At 38.4% G+C, this 16,331-nt stretch overlaps 1 protein-coding gene across 10 annotated transcripts in view; it reads right to left on the reverse strand.

Annotated features, from left to right (window-relative positions):
* Positions 1 to 462: 462 nt before the first annotated feature.
* Positions 463 to 16,331, reverse strand: part of KIAA0586 (KIAA0586 ortholog) — a 152,171-nt gene continuing 136,302 nt past the window's right edge. For 5 of the 10 annotated variants that reach the window (XM_058293357.2, XM_058293356.2, XM_058293358.2 and 2 more), the window contains exons 30-31: positions 10,913 to 10,978; positions 463 to 811 (exon numbers count right to left, since the gene is read on the reverse strand). In XM_058293357.2, coding sequence (XP_058149340.1) covers positions 660 to 811; positions 10,913 to 10,978 — 218 coding nt within the window. In that variant the 3' untranslated portion in view covers positions 463 to 659. The remainder of the gene's footprint in view (positions 812 to 10,912; positions 10,979 to 16,331) is intronic. The other 5 variants (XM_058293360.2, XM_058293359.2, XM_071213905.1 and 2 more) reach the window with 1 other exon arrangement.

Genomic DNA, 16,331 nt, shown 5'->3' on the forward strand with positions numbered 1-16,331 from the left:
TAGTGGTAATATTCTGATGATGTTCTTTCATAATCTGTAACAAATATTCCACAACAATGGAAGGCATTGGGGGAGGGGTAATATATGGGAATTCTACACATTATGCATGATTGTTTTGTAAGCTCACAACTTCTCTAATTAAAAAAAATAGTTCACATGCTATCTTGCATGTTTTTTTTTTTCATTTTAACAATCTATCCAGAGATAATTCTGTATCAGTACATGAACATTTGTGGGTTTTTTGTACCACATAGTATTCTACTGTAGCATTTCTTATTTAATCAGCCCTTTGAAAGGCATTAGGTTGCCTCTAATTCTTTGCTGTTATAAACAATGCTAGAATGAATAACCTTGAGCTATATATGAAATAATCTGTAGGATAAGTTCTTAAATGTCAAAAGTCATGTCCTTTCCACTATTCCATGCTGCTTAAGCAGCTAAAAAAACAACTCATAGCCAAACTCATGATGATTTTTATTTATTTTTTTATTTAAAAATTTTCCCTAATACCTTAAAAATGCTTTCATTCTAATAAAAAATTAGAAATGGTTTTTGGGAATATGTCCAAAGACCAAAATAGTTTGAGCCATGGTTTTATGCCAAAGTAAAATGACTTCAAAACCAGTGGTATAAATATGGTGCTTGCTCTCACTGCCCATTCAAAAGGTATCTGCTCCTGAGGAATCCATGTCACCCTGTATTGTGCTGATGCTCAGAGACTGAGAGCAATCATCGAGGTTCACTGACGGCAGTGTCACAGACATCTTGGCTGGTGCTGCCTGTGAAGTGAAGAGTGGTACTGCTTTTCCGCCTGCAAAAAGGAGAAAGTCAGCTCAATAAGCATATCAGGAGTATTTATGTCCTTTAAAATCTCCTAAATAATATGGGGGAATTAAAACAAGAATTATATATGAGGTAATTCCTTTTCTCAAGGTGCTCAGAACTTGTCAAAGAATAAAGCACACCTTTCTATCTACTCCCACCCCTGGTCCTTTAAAGACAACATTTTAAAAGTATTCGAGTAAAAAAGTCTTCAAGTGCAAAAAGTTTTGCATATACAACTTCTCTAGTAATAAATAAATAAATAAAGTTGTGGTATAAATGATAAATGGTAGGTAAGACCAAGTAGAGCCAAGAACATAGTCTCTAAAAATGACACTTAATCCCTAACTATAGTATTACTTTTTAAAAAAAATTCTTTCCCTCCCTCTACCCACTGCCGCCCTGCTATTTTTGCTGTCTGTGTTCATTTGTTGTGTGATCTTCTGTATCTATTTCTCTTTTTTTGTCTTCTCTTCTTGTTTTCCCCTTCTGGGATTCACCAGGATTCAATCCTGAGGACCTCTGATGTGGAGAGAAGTTCCTGTCACTTGTGTCACCTCAGTTCCTGGTTTCTGTTGCACCTCACCTTGACTCTCCCCTTCCTCTCCCTTTTGTTGCATCATCATCTTGCTGTGCGACTTACTTGTGTAGGCACTGGTTCGCCGCGTGGGTACTCACACGGGCACTGGCTCACCACACAGGTATGCTTTTTTTTTTTTAACCAGGAGGCCCCAGGGATCAAACCTGGGTCCTCCCATATGGTAGGCAGAAGCCCAATCACTTGAGCCACATCCGCTTCCCTAGTATTACTTTTAGAAAGTTATTTTACCACTCAGAATTTCAGTTCCCTCACACGTTAAAATGGGATAACAGTACCTACCATGCAGAATGCAGGAAAACAAAATAATATCTGTAAAGAGCTTAAGCACAGAGCTTAGCACTTATTAAATGCTCAAAAATTGAGCTACTTTACACTAAATGATGGCTACTATTATCATTAGTATCAATGAAATAGCCAGAAGTCCAATAAAAACAAGCTAATCATTCTAAAGTAAGAGTTTCCTGTTAGTTGTAAAAAAAACATAATTTTTTTTTAAAAAAGAGGGAAAATATGAGCCATGTGCATTTGAAGTCAAAGGTTGCTAATATACAAGGCACTTCACTTTCCCTCCTACTCCTAAAATTGGATACTCAACCCAGGATCACATAATATTTACTGAGTGCCTAATGGTTAAAAGAACTGATATAATGGCAGCAATGTTAAAGGAAAAAACTACTGAAGTGAGTAATTAAAAAATCACTGTCTTTGACTTTAGAAAGCATATTTCTCTTTATTTTTTTATTTTTATTTTTTTTTAAGATTTATTTATTTATTTAATTTCCCCCCCTCCCCTGGTTGTCTGTTCTTGGTGGCTATTTGTTGCGTCTTGTTTCTTTGTCTGCTTTTGTTTCTTTGTCCGCTTCTGTTGTCGTCAGCGGCACAGGAAGTGTGGGCGGCGCCATTCCTGGGCAGGCTGCACTTTCTTTTCACGCTGGGCGGCTTTCCTCACGGGCGCACTCCTTGCACGTGGGGGCTCCCCCACGCGGGGGACACCCTTGCGTGGCACTGCACTCCTTGCGCGCATCAGCACTGCGCATGGCCAGCTCCACACGGGTCGAGGAGGCCCGGGGTTTGAACCACGGACCTCCCATATGGTAGACGGACGCCCTAACCACTGGGCCAAAGTCCGTTTCCCATATTTCTCTTTAAAATAGACTTTGCTCCATTATCTCTACATTGAACTAAATATAACACACACATACATACACATATAAAACCTTCCACTCCAAAGATTAAGAGCAGGGAGGCAATACAGAAGCTGGCTGGTAGTATAGGGGATAAAGTTTGGGATGAAGAATTAATTAATATATTTTTAAAAATCCAGAGTTCACTACATTACTATCTATTTGCTTCTACCCTAATCTACTTTTCTAAATTTAAGGCAAATTGCCTAAGAATGTAAAGAATGTCAGCTAGGTATTATTTAAAACCACAACAATCCTCATTTCAAATTTCATGGATTTATCACATACATAAGGCACTTTAAAAATAAATTAACATAATCTTAAAGACAACTCTAAGTCAAGAGTTACAATAATTTCTTGAAAACCTCTTTATGTTTTCCAAGTAGTTTTCACAGTAATAAGCTGGAATTTTCCATTAAATTTTTATAGGGACAACAGTAAAAGTAATGTCTAATCACAGCTGTCCAAAATGATCATAATACTTGTAAGAGGTAAATTCCTTTCATATTAGTTAGTCTAACAAAGACTATTTTGTCATTCCTTTTTATTACTTTTATCAATTTTTTTTTCATTAAAAGAAGGTTGAGAAATAAGATTTGGCATCATTACAGCAATATCCCAAACTATAATAACACAGTATAATTCCTTAAGAAAAAAGCAATCCTTACGTCAATTTAAATAAAATAGTATTTTAAATAGGAAAAGAGGCTTTGAAATTTAACTGTCAGGATATAATAAAAACTGAAATTACGAAACACTAAGGGGAAGCGTACTTGGCCCAGTGGATAGGGCGTCCGTCTATCACATGGGAGGTTCGCGGTTCAAACCCCCGGCCTCCTTGACCCGTGTGGAGCTGGCCCATGCGCAGTGCTGATGTGTGCAAGTAGTGCCCTGCCATGCAGGGGTGTCCCCCGCGTAGGGGACCCCCAAGCGCAAGGAGTGTGCCCCGTAGGGAGAGCCGCCCAGTGCGAAAGAAAGTGCAGCCTGCCCAGGAATGGCGCCATACACACAGAGAGCTGACACAACAAGATGATGCAACGAAAAAAAGAGACACAGATTGCCGTGCCGCTGACAACAGAAGAGGACAAAGACGACGCAGCAAATAGACACAGAGAACAGACAACCGGGGTGGGGGGGTAGGGGAGAGAAATAAATAAATAAATCTTAAAAAAAAAAAGAAAGAAACACTAAGAACTACTTTTTAAAAAGTCTTCATAGGACATAAGCATTCTTACATTTTATAAAATCATGATGTAGAGTATACAAAATAACCATGAGAAATATCTGATCTCAGAGTTTAATTTGTCAATAAAGTAAAAAACAAACACAAGTAATACCTAAGACCTAGAGCAAAATTAAATATCAACTCATACAATAATGCCTCAATTATTCTTAAGAAAAACTTCATTAAGTTACTCTGCATATCTACCAAATACTCTCTTCTCTGTGATCTAATTTCACAGAATTGCTTTATATTTATCTTCATTTTTCCCTATATGCATAAAATTACTGGTTACACTGCTTAGTGATATAACAAGAGCCATAACTAATTCTTATTTTTTTTAAGATTTATTTTTATTTATTTTTCTCCCTGTCCCCCCCCGCCATCCCTGGTTGTCTGCTCTGTGTCAACTCTGTGTTCTTCTGTGCCCTCTTGCACCCTCAGTGGCACTGGGAAACTGCATCTCTTTTCTGTTATGTCATCTTGTTGTATCAGCTCTTGGTGTGTGTGGCGCCACTCCTGGGCGGGCTGCACTTTTTTCATGTGGGGCAGCTCTCCTTGCAGGGCGCATTCCTTGCGTGTGGGGCACCCCCACGTGGGGGCGCCCCTGCACGGCACAGCACTCCTTGTGTGTGACAGCTATGTGCATGGGCCAGCTCACTACATGGGTCAGGAGGGCCTGGGGAGTGAACCCTGGACCCTCCCATATGGTAGGCGGATGCTCTTATCAGCTGAGCCACATCTGCTTCCCTAATTCTTTTTTAAATCTCAAAGTTGGTTTCAAGTCTTAGGCAACATATTGAATTCAAAGATTCTCAAGTTAGGTTATTTTTTTTTTTGCAGTTACTGGCTTATATATTTGTAAAGCAATTTTAAAAATTGCAAACATCTTTTTTCCCATCATCTTATCTGATCCTAATAGTTGTCCTGGGAGACTGACAAGGTAACTGAGGCATAGAGACAGGTGGACTTTCTCAAAATCACCTTTTCACTAACTAAACAGTTACTAGAGCCTACTTTGCGTATGAGCTAAGATGAGGCTCAGAGGATACCAAAAAGAAAAAGAGTAGCTCTCATCCTCAAGAAGATTATAACATAGGAGTGAAGAAAGACTGGGACTAAAAAGTGGGACCAAGAAAGATGGTGAGAGAACGAAGGAAGAGAGAACAAAATAATAAAGTCAAGATAAAATTAGTATGTTAAGGGAACTCTGAGTAGTCTGATGTCAAAGTAGTAATTGGATAGGAAGAATGGTGAGAAATGAGGCTTACACAGGAATGTCAGGGCGAAGCCCTGAAAACAATGAAGAATCAGAAAAGATTTTCAATAGAGTAAATATATTTTATGAGCAAATGTATTTTAGAAAAGATAATTCTAATAGCCATGTGGAGAATAAGTAGAGGGCTATATGGGAATAGGCCATGCAAGAAGATTCAAGATATTTTGGAGGGAGAAATTCAGGGGAGATATTGGGATCAGTTATTTATCTGAAGAATATGAATGTGTGCAAGAAGGGTGGGTAACGTGTTCCAGCAGTTGTAACACTAATGCAAAGTGCCAACAATAGGGGGATATATGGGAATGTTGTCTTTTTCACATGACTTTTCTTAAAACTACAACTTCTTTAATTAAAAAAAAGTTAAAAAACAAATTATGCTAAGTGAAAGAAACCAGACACAAAGTCCTACATATTGTATGATTCCATTTACATAAAGTGCAAATATAAATAAATCTATAGAGTCAGAATTACATTAGAGGCTATGTAGGGCTAGGGAAGGATAGAGGGATTGAGTGGTGACTGCTCAAGAGTATGGGATTTTTATTTTTGGAATAATGAAAATGTTCTAAAATTGACTGTGGTGATGAATGCAAAACTCCTGTGATTTATACTAATAAAGCCACTGATTGTACACTTTGGCTGGAATGGATGGTATGTGAATATATCTCAATAAAACTGTTTTTTTAAAAAAGGCAAGGGCTCTATTTCATGAACCTCAGTTCTAGTTGGAAACAGGGCAGGGTAAGAAAAGATGACAAACAAATAAGGAAATAAACATATACTGTGTCAGGAGGTAGTAAGTGCTATAAAGAAAAATAGGAAAGGAGTAAGGAGGACAGACTGTGATAAAAGACTTTGGGAAAGTTACTTTACTTCTCTGAACTCGTCTGTTTGAGGTGATGGAAAAGTTCTGGTAACGGATGGAGGTGCTGGTAGCACAACATTGTGAGTGTAATTTAATTAACATCAATAAACTGTAAACTTGAAAGTGAATAAAATGGGAAACACTACATTGTAAATATATTACCGGCAGCAGACTTGGCCCAGTGGTTAGGGCGTCTGTCTACCACATGGGAGATCCGCGGTTCAAACCCCGGGCCTCCTTGACCTGTGTGGAGCTGGCCCACGTGCAGTGCTGATGCACACAAGGAGTGCTCCCCATAAGGAGAGCCACCTAGCGTGAAAGAAAGTGCAGCCTGCCCAGGAATGGTGCCGCCCACACGGAGAGCTGACACAACAAGATGACACAACAAAAAGAAACACAGATTCCCATGCTGCTGACAACAACAGAAGCTGACAAAGAAGAAGACGCAGCAAACAGACACAGAGAACAGACAACTGGGGTGGAGGGGGAGGGAGGGGAGAGAAATAAATAAATAATAGAATAAATCTTAAAAAAAAAACAAAAAATAAATAAATACATTACCACAATAAATATATATTTTTAAAAGGTACCTCAGAGGATTTTGTGAAGATTAAATGATAATGCATATAAAGTGCTGGCATATATAGAAAGCACTCAAAACAGGTGAGCTCTTATTCTTAGGTAACACAAAAGACACTGACCCAAGAGGCAATAATCCTTAGGGTAGGCTGCAAAAGGTAATGTGATTTATTTATTTCTCCCCCTCCCTTGTTGTTTGCATTCACTGTTGGCTTCTCTTCGTCTTTTTAGGGGGCACTGGGAACTGAACCTGGGACCTCCCATGTGGGAAAGAGGCACTCAATCACTTGAGCCACCTCTGCTCCATGGTACAATGATTTAGATAAAGGGATAAGAATATTTTACTGAAATGAAATAAGGAAAAAATAGAGGAAGTTCTGGAAGACCTCCAAATAGTGCTATTTTTAACTCTAGTAATTGTGTTTTATTCAAAGTTGTGTGTCAGGAAAATGTACCATCTTATCTAAAGGTATTATAATGTATATTTTGGGAAGATTTTCTTAAGTGTTCATTTACACATGCTAAATAGTCACAGTTTTAGAACTGTAAAAGAGAACTTTGGGAATATAAGAAAAACAAAAGGTCAGCATTCATATCCAGTTATGGTCCACGGTTCAGACCCCGGGCCTCCTTGACCCGTGTGGAGCTGGCCCATGCGCAGTGCTGATGCGCACAAGGAGTGCCGTGCCACGCAGGGGTGTCCCGGCGTCGGGGAGCCCCACGCGCAAGGAGTGTGCCCCGTAAGGAGAGCCGCCCAGCGCGAAAGAAAGTGCAGCCTGCCCAGGAATGGCACCGCCCACACTTCCGTGCCGCTGACGACATTAGAAGCGGACAAAGAAACAAGACGCAGCAAACAGACACAGAGAACAGACTACTGGGGGAGAAGGGGGAATTAAATAAATAAATAAATCTTTAAAAAAAAAAAAAAAGGAAAGAAAATAAAATGAAAAAGGGAAAAACGTAATAACTTTAATAAAAGTGTATGAAGGATCTTAACCTGGAGTCCATGGATAGACAAAAGAGATCTGTGAATTCCCAGAAACTTATGCAAATCATTTTTGTATATGTTATTTGGGAGGGAGAGAGGCAGTCACAGCTATCAGTGTCTTAAAATGTGGCTCCCAAATATTTAAGAATCATTTATGTAGAGATTAATCCAGCCCCATATGTGAGCAAATCACATTCTCTGAGTTGTTTTACCAATAGTAACAATGAGTAGTTGTGAGGCAGGTTAGTATAGGGAAAGAGGGAAGATGAGTCACCGCTGGGACCCAACACAGAACATGGCCTTGAGACTTCACCCAGAAACCCCAAGAGAAGGCCACTACTAACAACAAAGCTAGAAAAGAACCTGCCTGAGACCCTGGGATCTTCTGGGGTCAAGAGAAGCCCTGGATAACTCTAATCAGGCCTTCCCATTGGTCCCGATAACTCCAAACAAAAGGCCTCATCATTGGTCCCCTGAGAGCTAAGAGGTGGGGATCCTAAGGCAACCAATTAAAATAGCAAACAGCGAGGACCCCTCCTCAACATTAGGAAAGGAGAAGAGTGAAGAACAGCTTTAATAAAGGCAACCTCCCAACCCCAAGCGCTCCTCTTTTCCTGGAGATAGCCTGCATCCATGTCTGGGGTGTGTACTTTTCTCTTTTCTCTCATTTCTCACTAAACTCTTTTTCCTGGTCTCATTAAACTAACACGTTCTCACAAGTTTCTTTTGTTGTTAATTGTGGATACCTTCTTTTCCAAAGGCAACTCTAACTCCAGCATTTACTAGATTATGCCGTAATTATTTGTCTGTCCCTTCCAATGAACAATAAATTCCTTAAAAGTGTGGATTGGGACTTACTGTCTTTGTCTTCCCAGTGATTAGTTCAGTGGGTCCTTACTGAGACCAATGGTACACATCTGTTAAACCAGTGGCTAGGATTAGGAGTTTCCTTCGTGTGTTTTTATTTGGATGAAAAGAGAAGTGAGGGAAGTGGATGTGGCTCAAGCAACTGGGCTCCCGTCTACCATATAGGAGGTCCAAGGTTCAATACCCAGGGCCTCCTGGTGAAGGCAAGCTGGCCCGTGTGGTGAGCTGGCCCATGCAGGAGTGCAGGCCTGTATGGAGAGCTGACGCAGCGAGATGACAAAACAGAAAGAGACACAGAGGAGAGACAATGAGAGATGTAGCAGGCCAGACAGCCGAGGTGGTACAAGAGAATAATCGCTTCTCTCCCACTCTGGAAGGTCCCAGGATCAGTTCCCAGAGCCACCTAATGAGAACACAAGCAGACACAGAAGAACACACAGTGAATGGACACAGAGAACAGACAATGGAGAGGGGGATAAATAAATAAATATATCTTAAAAAAAAAAAAAGAGACGTAAACACAATTTTGGCCTCATCAGCACAACACTAACCAACTAAGTCAATTGGCTCAGATTCCTAAGTCTTCATGATGCATATTTTGTGCATATACCATACAGTTTTTCATATTATCATATTAATAAATCTTTATGCGGTATCTATAACGAGGCTGCCACTATGAATACAGTGGGACAATGCAATGGTTCAAAATTAATCTGACTAAGACTTTCTCTCACCAAAAAGCATATGCTTATTGGGCAACCTTACATAAATGATTACTGTTTTAATGTTTCAAGCTTAGCTCAAATATACTTTCTATCAGTCCCTTTTGCTAGTAACCTTCTCTGACAAAATTAACTTCTTCATCTGTGCTCTCAAGCTGCTTTTTACACACCCACACTTCCAGCAGCACTCATTTGTATTATCGTTATTTGTTTGTGGGTCTGTTGTTCCTGTAAAATATGTGCTCTGCCATGCCAACAACTATGTCTTATTTACTTCTACATCCTACAAAACTGTAGTGCAATGCTGGGCACATAATGGGCTTTGAAATGACTGCTGAACCAAGTTTATTTTTTACCTAATGTCTGTGGTTTCTCATGGCTAACAGTTTGCTTAAGATTCATGCTGTCCTCATTATGCCTTTAAAATCAGTTCTGAGGAAGGGGATGTGGCTCAAGCAACTGGGCTTCCTTCTACCACATGGGAGGTCCTGGGTTCGGTTCCCAGTGCCTCCTGGAGAAGGCGAGCTGGTGTGGCAAGAAGGCACAGCGAGCTGACGCAACAAGAAGATGCAACAAAAGAGACACAAAGAAGAAAGACAATGAGAGACAAAGCAAACCGGGGAGCTGAGGTGGGTCAGGTGATTGAGTGCCTCTCTTCTACTCAGGAGGTCCTGGGTTTGGTTCCCAGTTCCTCCTAAAGAGAAGACAAGCAGACACAGAAAGCATGCATAGAATGGACACAGAGAGCAGACAGAGACCACAAACAATGAGAGGGTGTGGGGATAAATAAAAAAATAACTCTTTAAGAAAATAAAATCAGTTCTGAGTTCCAGCAAAGCAGTTGCTTCACAGCTGTCTATGAACATGTTACAATATTTAAGCTGTACTTTACTGAGTCCTTGAAGCATTTTTCCTGTTCATCTTGGCCTCATCCACTCTTGCTTTAATTTCTTGTGTTAGCAGCTGCTAAATTATTCTGTTCACATACTGAACCTCAGCCTTTCAGATTTTGCAACATCATAGCTTCAGTGCTTGAGAACAAATGCAAGTCTTGAAGAAGGTGCCTGGTCATTTGATGTTCAGTACATAATATTTTATTTGCCACTACTTTCCAAAGTTAGTTGCTATTAAACATTTCTTTCCTTACTTTCAAAAGGGTGATTTAAAATGTTACAATAATCTTGTCCCAAAATATGTTTTAGATATATGTAAATCGTATTATATATATTTTTACTATTGCTTCTATGAGACAAATGCTTGTTTTAAATTTTATAACTTAAGATAAAAATGAAGCAGCTCCTATAGGAGGAAGAATAAATGTATCAGCACCTGTAAAAACAATTCTAAATCTTTTTCCTCTAAAAAGCAACAGTTACTGTGAAAGATTTGTTTCTTCTTATGCCAAATTCCAGCTGCTTCACTTTGTTTAAAACTCACTTCAAAGTTTAAACACTGTCCTGTCCCAACAAATAACCTCTCCCAGATGGAATTATCTTGAGTACTATCCTCACTGCTCTCAATACCACACCTGCAGCCTTTAAATTCAACATTTTATAAACTTTCCATAGGGAAAAAGATTTTTTTCTGGCCTCTAATTTGTACTTTTGGAAAGTTTAGTGCACAAAGGAGGTTCTATAGCTAGAGAGAATTTAGAGATATTTTAGAATAAAAAATTGAAGTCAGTATTTCTACTATGCTGATTATTATGAGAGGAAGAAATCATAAGTAAAGGGAAGAACCTGAATAGCTCCAGATTCAAGAATTTTTAAAGTAAAAATCTTACCTGTAAATATAGATGTGAGATACAGACTGGGTTCAATTTGTGTCCGATCCATATCACTTAGTGATGCTATATTTAAAAATTTTTTTCATAGGAAAACTAGTTACACATAGAGATAATCGTGATTCATTCCTATTCACTAAAATGAACAAAAACCAAATGTACTCCTACAGTTACTCTCATAAAGCAAGGATAACAGGCAGGGGACTTGGCCCGGTGGTTAGGGCATCCATCCGTCTACCACATGGGAGGTCCGCGGTTTGAACCGCGGGCCTCCTTGACTCGTGTGGAACTGGCCCATGCACAGCACTGATGTGCGCAAGGAGTGCCATGCCATGCAGGGGTGTCCCCCGCGTAGGGGAGCCCCACGCGCAAGGAGTGCGCGCCGTAAGGAGAGCCACCCAGTGTGAAAGAAAGTGCAGCCTGCCCAGGAATGGTGCTGCACACACGGAGAACTGACACAACAAGATGACACAACAAAAAGAAACACAGATTCCCGTGCCGCTGACAACAACAGAAGCGGACAAAGAAGACGCAGCAAATAGACACAGAGAACAGACAACCGGGGTGTGAGGGGAAGGGAAGAGAAACAAATAAATAAATAAATCTTTAAAAAAAACAAAAACAAAAAAACAAGGTTAACAGAAATCTGAGCTAGAGGCCTTAATATAAAAAAGGTAGTTAAAACAGCTAAATTTTAATGATTGTCAATAAAAAATACTTTACAAAATGGATTATTATCTTTATGCATCAAAGATGAGGGAAGGGGAAAGCAAAGGATAGTGAGGGAATTCTTTATCTGTACTAAATTAACATAACTCATGGCCAGCCTTCTTTCAAGGTTAAAGGTTTTCACAGATTCTCTCACTTAAGGATTTAGGTCATTAGCTCAGAAGAGCAATATGTTATTAAACCAAAGCCAAATTTTAGTATTAAAATGAAATAGGCAGGAGAAAAATTATTTTTACGGTTAGCGATTATTAATCAGGGAAAAGTTAAATAACCAAAGAAAGAGACCTGTAACACATAGTTCTCAGGCTGACATACCCTGGGTACCAAGAGCATGTGCCTGTTTTGATGGCATGCCATTAACCTTTGGTAGGATGCTCTGAAATCAGTAACTTAACTGTTCATTAACTACTGTTTTTAAAAAAATCCTTGAGGCAGGATGATATGTAAAAAAAAATTATATATAACATAATCAATGTTTCTTTTACGTATTTCTCTAAAATAAAAATCAGTCATCTCTCAAGCTTCCTTTATTTCAAAACAGTTCCAGATGGATTTTAGAAGAAGAAAAGATATTTAATAACAAGATTATAAGTATTACATAGTTCATTAAACTGAGTAATATATTATCATTGATGACAAACATTAATGCTAAACTATTCTAGTTATACTGTAGAAATCTTTAAAAATTGTGTTAAAAATGAAATGTGGGAAGCAGATGTGGCTGAAGTGATAGGGTTTCTGCCTACCATATGGGAGGACCCAGGTTCAATCCCTGGGGCCTCCTAGTGAAAAAGAAGAAGAAAAAAAGCATGCCTGGGGCCTCCTAGTGAAAAAGAAGAAGAAAAAAAGCATGCCTGTGCGGGGAGCCAGTGCCTGTGTGGCAAGCCAAATGCCCCTGCGGTGAGCCAGTGCCCATGCAAGTGAGTCACGCAGCAAGATGATGATGCAACAAAAGAGAGACAAAAGGGAGAGGCAAGGTAAAGCACAGTAGAAACCAGGAATTGAGGTGGTACAGCTGACAGGGAACCTCTCTCCACATCAGAGGTCCTGAGGATCAAATCCTGGTGAATCCTGAGAAAATGTGAAGAAAAAAAAAAAAACCACAAAAAGAAATAGATATAGAAGACCACAAAGCAAATGGATACAGCAAAAATAGCAGGGCAGGGGGAAGGGGAAAACAAATAAATAAATCTTATTTTAAAAATGAAATGCAATACAGATCAATGAAGAAAAACAAAAATTAAAAAGGGTAGTCCTAGAAGAAAATGCATTTATGAGGCTAAGAGAGTGGATGGATACAAATTATTTGTATGTTTGATAATGTACAACTAGACCAAAATCAAACATCCAATTTTGATACAGTTTTTAAAAATCTTTAAATGCATTAAAAGTGCTTGCAATGTTGTTAACTGTTAGATGTTATGTCCACTTCCCACTCTGCCTCTAAAGTTTTAAGAGTTAGAAGAGGGAGAGAAGTTATTGCTTGGCCCCTCATGCTTACTACAGTCTTTAAGATTCTACTTAACACATACAGTATAAACATAAAAACAACAGTATCAACACTACCTTAGAGTTCCCTTCCATTGGTGCACCATTTGGATGCAGCAAGTGAAAATGTGTGGCAGTGTTTCCTGAAATGTCCTGGAAGTCCAATATTAACCTTAACTGTTGTGTTATGGTAAGAGATAAGCAACATCACCACCCATCCCCTTCTATGCTAAAGAAAACTGTGGAAAGTAAGAAAAGAAAACCTACCTTTAGTCTAGCAAGGGCCCAATTAAAAAAAAAGTAACTGGTAGATGTCCAGCATTATTATGCTATGTGTTGTGAAGACTACAAAGATAAGACATTGTCTCCATACTCTTTAATTAGAAAGACAAAACCAACATAGAACTGACAGTAGTCAACATTATCTTCCTTAATGCTTCTGTTCCCACCCCAACTAAGAGAAATTTTAAAGCCCCAGAACTAACTGAACTTTCTTATTTTAATAATATACCAAGTTGTATCTGCCAATGTTTCTACTTGTCTAACACAAGTTTTTCTTTCATTCTTAGTTATTTTTATTTTCTCCTTCTTGTTCTATTGCCTTCTTTTTGATTCTCCTTAAGAAGGTACTATATAGTAAACTTGGGTGGTTGTGGAGAAAGGAGCTATGAATCCTTTTCTAAACCAGAGATTCTCAACAGAGGATTGGGTAGTGATAAGGGAAAATCTGAATCATTTGGCTTTTTCAAACCAACAAGAACTGTTAGACCCCCACCCTCCAGTGGGGCAGTGGCCCTCAAAGGGAGTCACTGCTACAGTGAAACATTCTTTCAAATTCCTAATTAACCTAAACGTGAATTTTATTCTTTGCAAAAAATAAAATGGAGCACTTTTTTCTAATATTCAGAATCTGACTAAAAAAACTTACTATCTTGAAACTTTCAAAAATAATAGCTTATTTCTGCTTTTAAAAAAAACAAGTTTTTACTCAAAGACCAGCAATTATTTCATTACTTTAAACCAAAGCACAATGTAGACACTTCTTTAAATCCACCAAAGCTACATTATTAGTAAAAACTTCTAAAATGAAATAACATAGGAAATCTGCTAGGACTTTTAAGATGTATTTGAAAACCACTTCTTATGCTGAAGTAAAATTTCTGCAATCCTGGATTTTCTTAAAGGACTAGAAGATAAACAGTTTCTCTTTATTACTGTCTTCATTTTCCCTAGGATACCTAATTCAGTTTCTTATACATAGTTGCTCAAAAAATATCCAGCTGAACAGTGTTACTGAAACTTCTGTGTCAAATGGACATACTACCAGTGATCTTTCATAGGTTATTTTCTAGAAGAAGAAATAACACAGGTTATTTTCTATTCATTCTATGTTCTGGTATAGAAGATTAAAACAAACAAAATTTGCATATAAATGACAACCAGCACTGTATATTAGAGAGGCAGCTCTAAGATAATGGTGAGAGCCTAGATTCTGAAGCTAGGCTGCTTGAATGCAAACCGCAGCACAACAAACTCATTAACTATGAGAAGGGGGGAAATATACCTCCACCACTTTGTGCCTCAATTTTTTCTCTACCTCATAGGGTCCTTATGATAATTAACAGAGGTTTTATATGTATATATATATAGAAAGAGAGAGCGAGCGAGTGAGCAAGTACAGTTCCTGGCCCAGGGTAGGCACTCAATAAAGAGTAGTTTTATTATTATTTGTCCTATCTATGATTATTTGTAACTTTTCCAAATTGACAAAATATCATACTCATTAGGCAAACTTTTTAAAGCTACCTTTTGGCAGGGATTTTTTTTTTTTTTATAAAAAGAAAAGGAAAAATAATGATCATACATACATATAGCAGTAAACCTACAAGGAATCTTAGAGATCATCTTATCCTTGCAAATAAGGAAATCTAGGCTCAGAACAATTAACTGATAAAGAAATCAATGTCACAAATCAGTAGCAAGGACTAAAGCCCATAGCAAAAAGACCTTTCGCCACCTCCCAACTTTTTCATACTCTTCTAGTAGGATGTGATTTCAGATACTGAAAACTGCAAGAAAAATCAGAAATGATCGGTTCTACATTTTTCAAATTATTATTATAAAGGAAGGAAATATATGTTTAAGAACATAGACTTTGCTTCCAGAGTTGGACCTAGGTTTGACTCCCAGCTCTGTCATTTATCAGCTATGTGACCTTGGGCAAGATACCTAATCGCTCTGAGCCTCACATTCCTCAAATATAAAATGAGAATAATAAAACTTACCTAATAGGGTTGATTACAGATTAAATGAGATAATGCACATAATGTGCCTAGCAAAGTACATTACACATAGTAAGTGTACATATGTGGTAGCAATTACATATTATTTTTTTATTATAAACATAAAACTCTTTTGAGCTTAAATTGCAGAAGAACCTTTATTTTCTTTTCTTTGAGGTACTAGGACTGGGGATTGAATCTGGGACCTTGTATGTGGGAAGCCAGTACTCAACCACTGAGTCACATCAGCTCCCCTGAATTGTTTTTTGCGTTTGTTTTTGCTTTTTTCTAGGAGGTGCTAGAGACCGATCCTAGGACTTCCTGTGTGGGAAGCAGGCACTCAACAGCTTGAGCCACATCAGCTCCCCTGGGGAACAATCTTCCTGTCTGCAATGCCTTCTCCTAACAGTGAAATAAGCCTCTATGTCAGTAACAGAGCCGACTATTTGTAATTCATTCTTAAAACAAGCAGCAGCCTTTTAAGTCCCACTTGATGATAGGGTTTACTGGAAAGGTGAGTACTGTGCTCTGCAATTAAGGATGAAAGTGGAAAACATGCTCTGCAATTAAGGACGAAAGTGGAAAACACAACCTATGACCAGGTCAACATGATTTGAAAACTGTCAAGTTCATAAATTCTTATGCTCTCTCTTCTTCTTGTTCAAAACGGAAGAAACACAATACTCACTGGTATTTAAGTCAAAGGATGAGAAAAGAAAATTTCTAATTACTGGATCTATGGGTTTCAATAGAAGTTTGACTGAATGGGCAACATTTACTAAAAATTAAGTCATAAATTACTTATGAATACAATTTAACCCCTTTCCCTCAAAAAGCAGATTTGTGGGAAGCGGACATGGCTCAACGGATAGAATGTCTGCCTACCATATGGAGGGTCCAAGGTTCGATACCCAGGGCCT

This window comes from Dasypus novemcinctus, chromosome 3 (genome assembly GCF_030445035.2).
Source record: "Dasypus novemcinctus isolate mDasNov1 chromosome 3, mDasNov1.1.hap2, whole genome shotgun sequence".
Classification (NCBI taxonomy): Eukaryota; Metazoa; Chordata; class Mammalia; order Cingulata; family Dasypodidae; genus Dasypus; species Dasypus novemcinctus.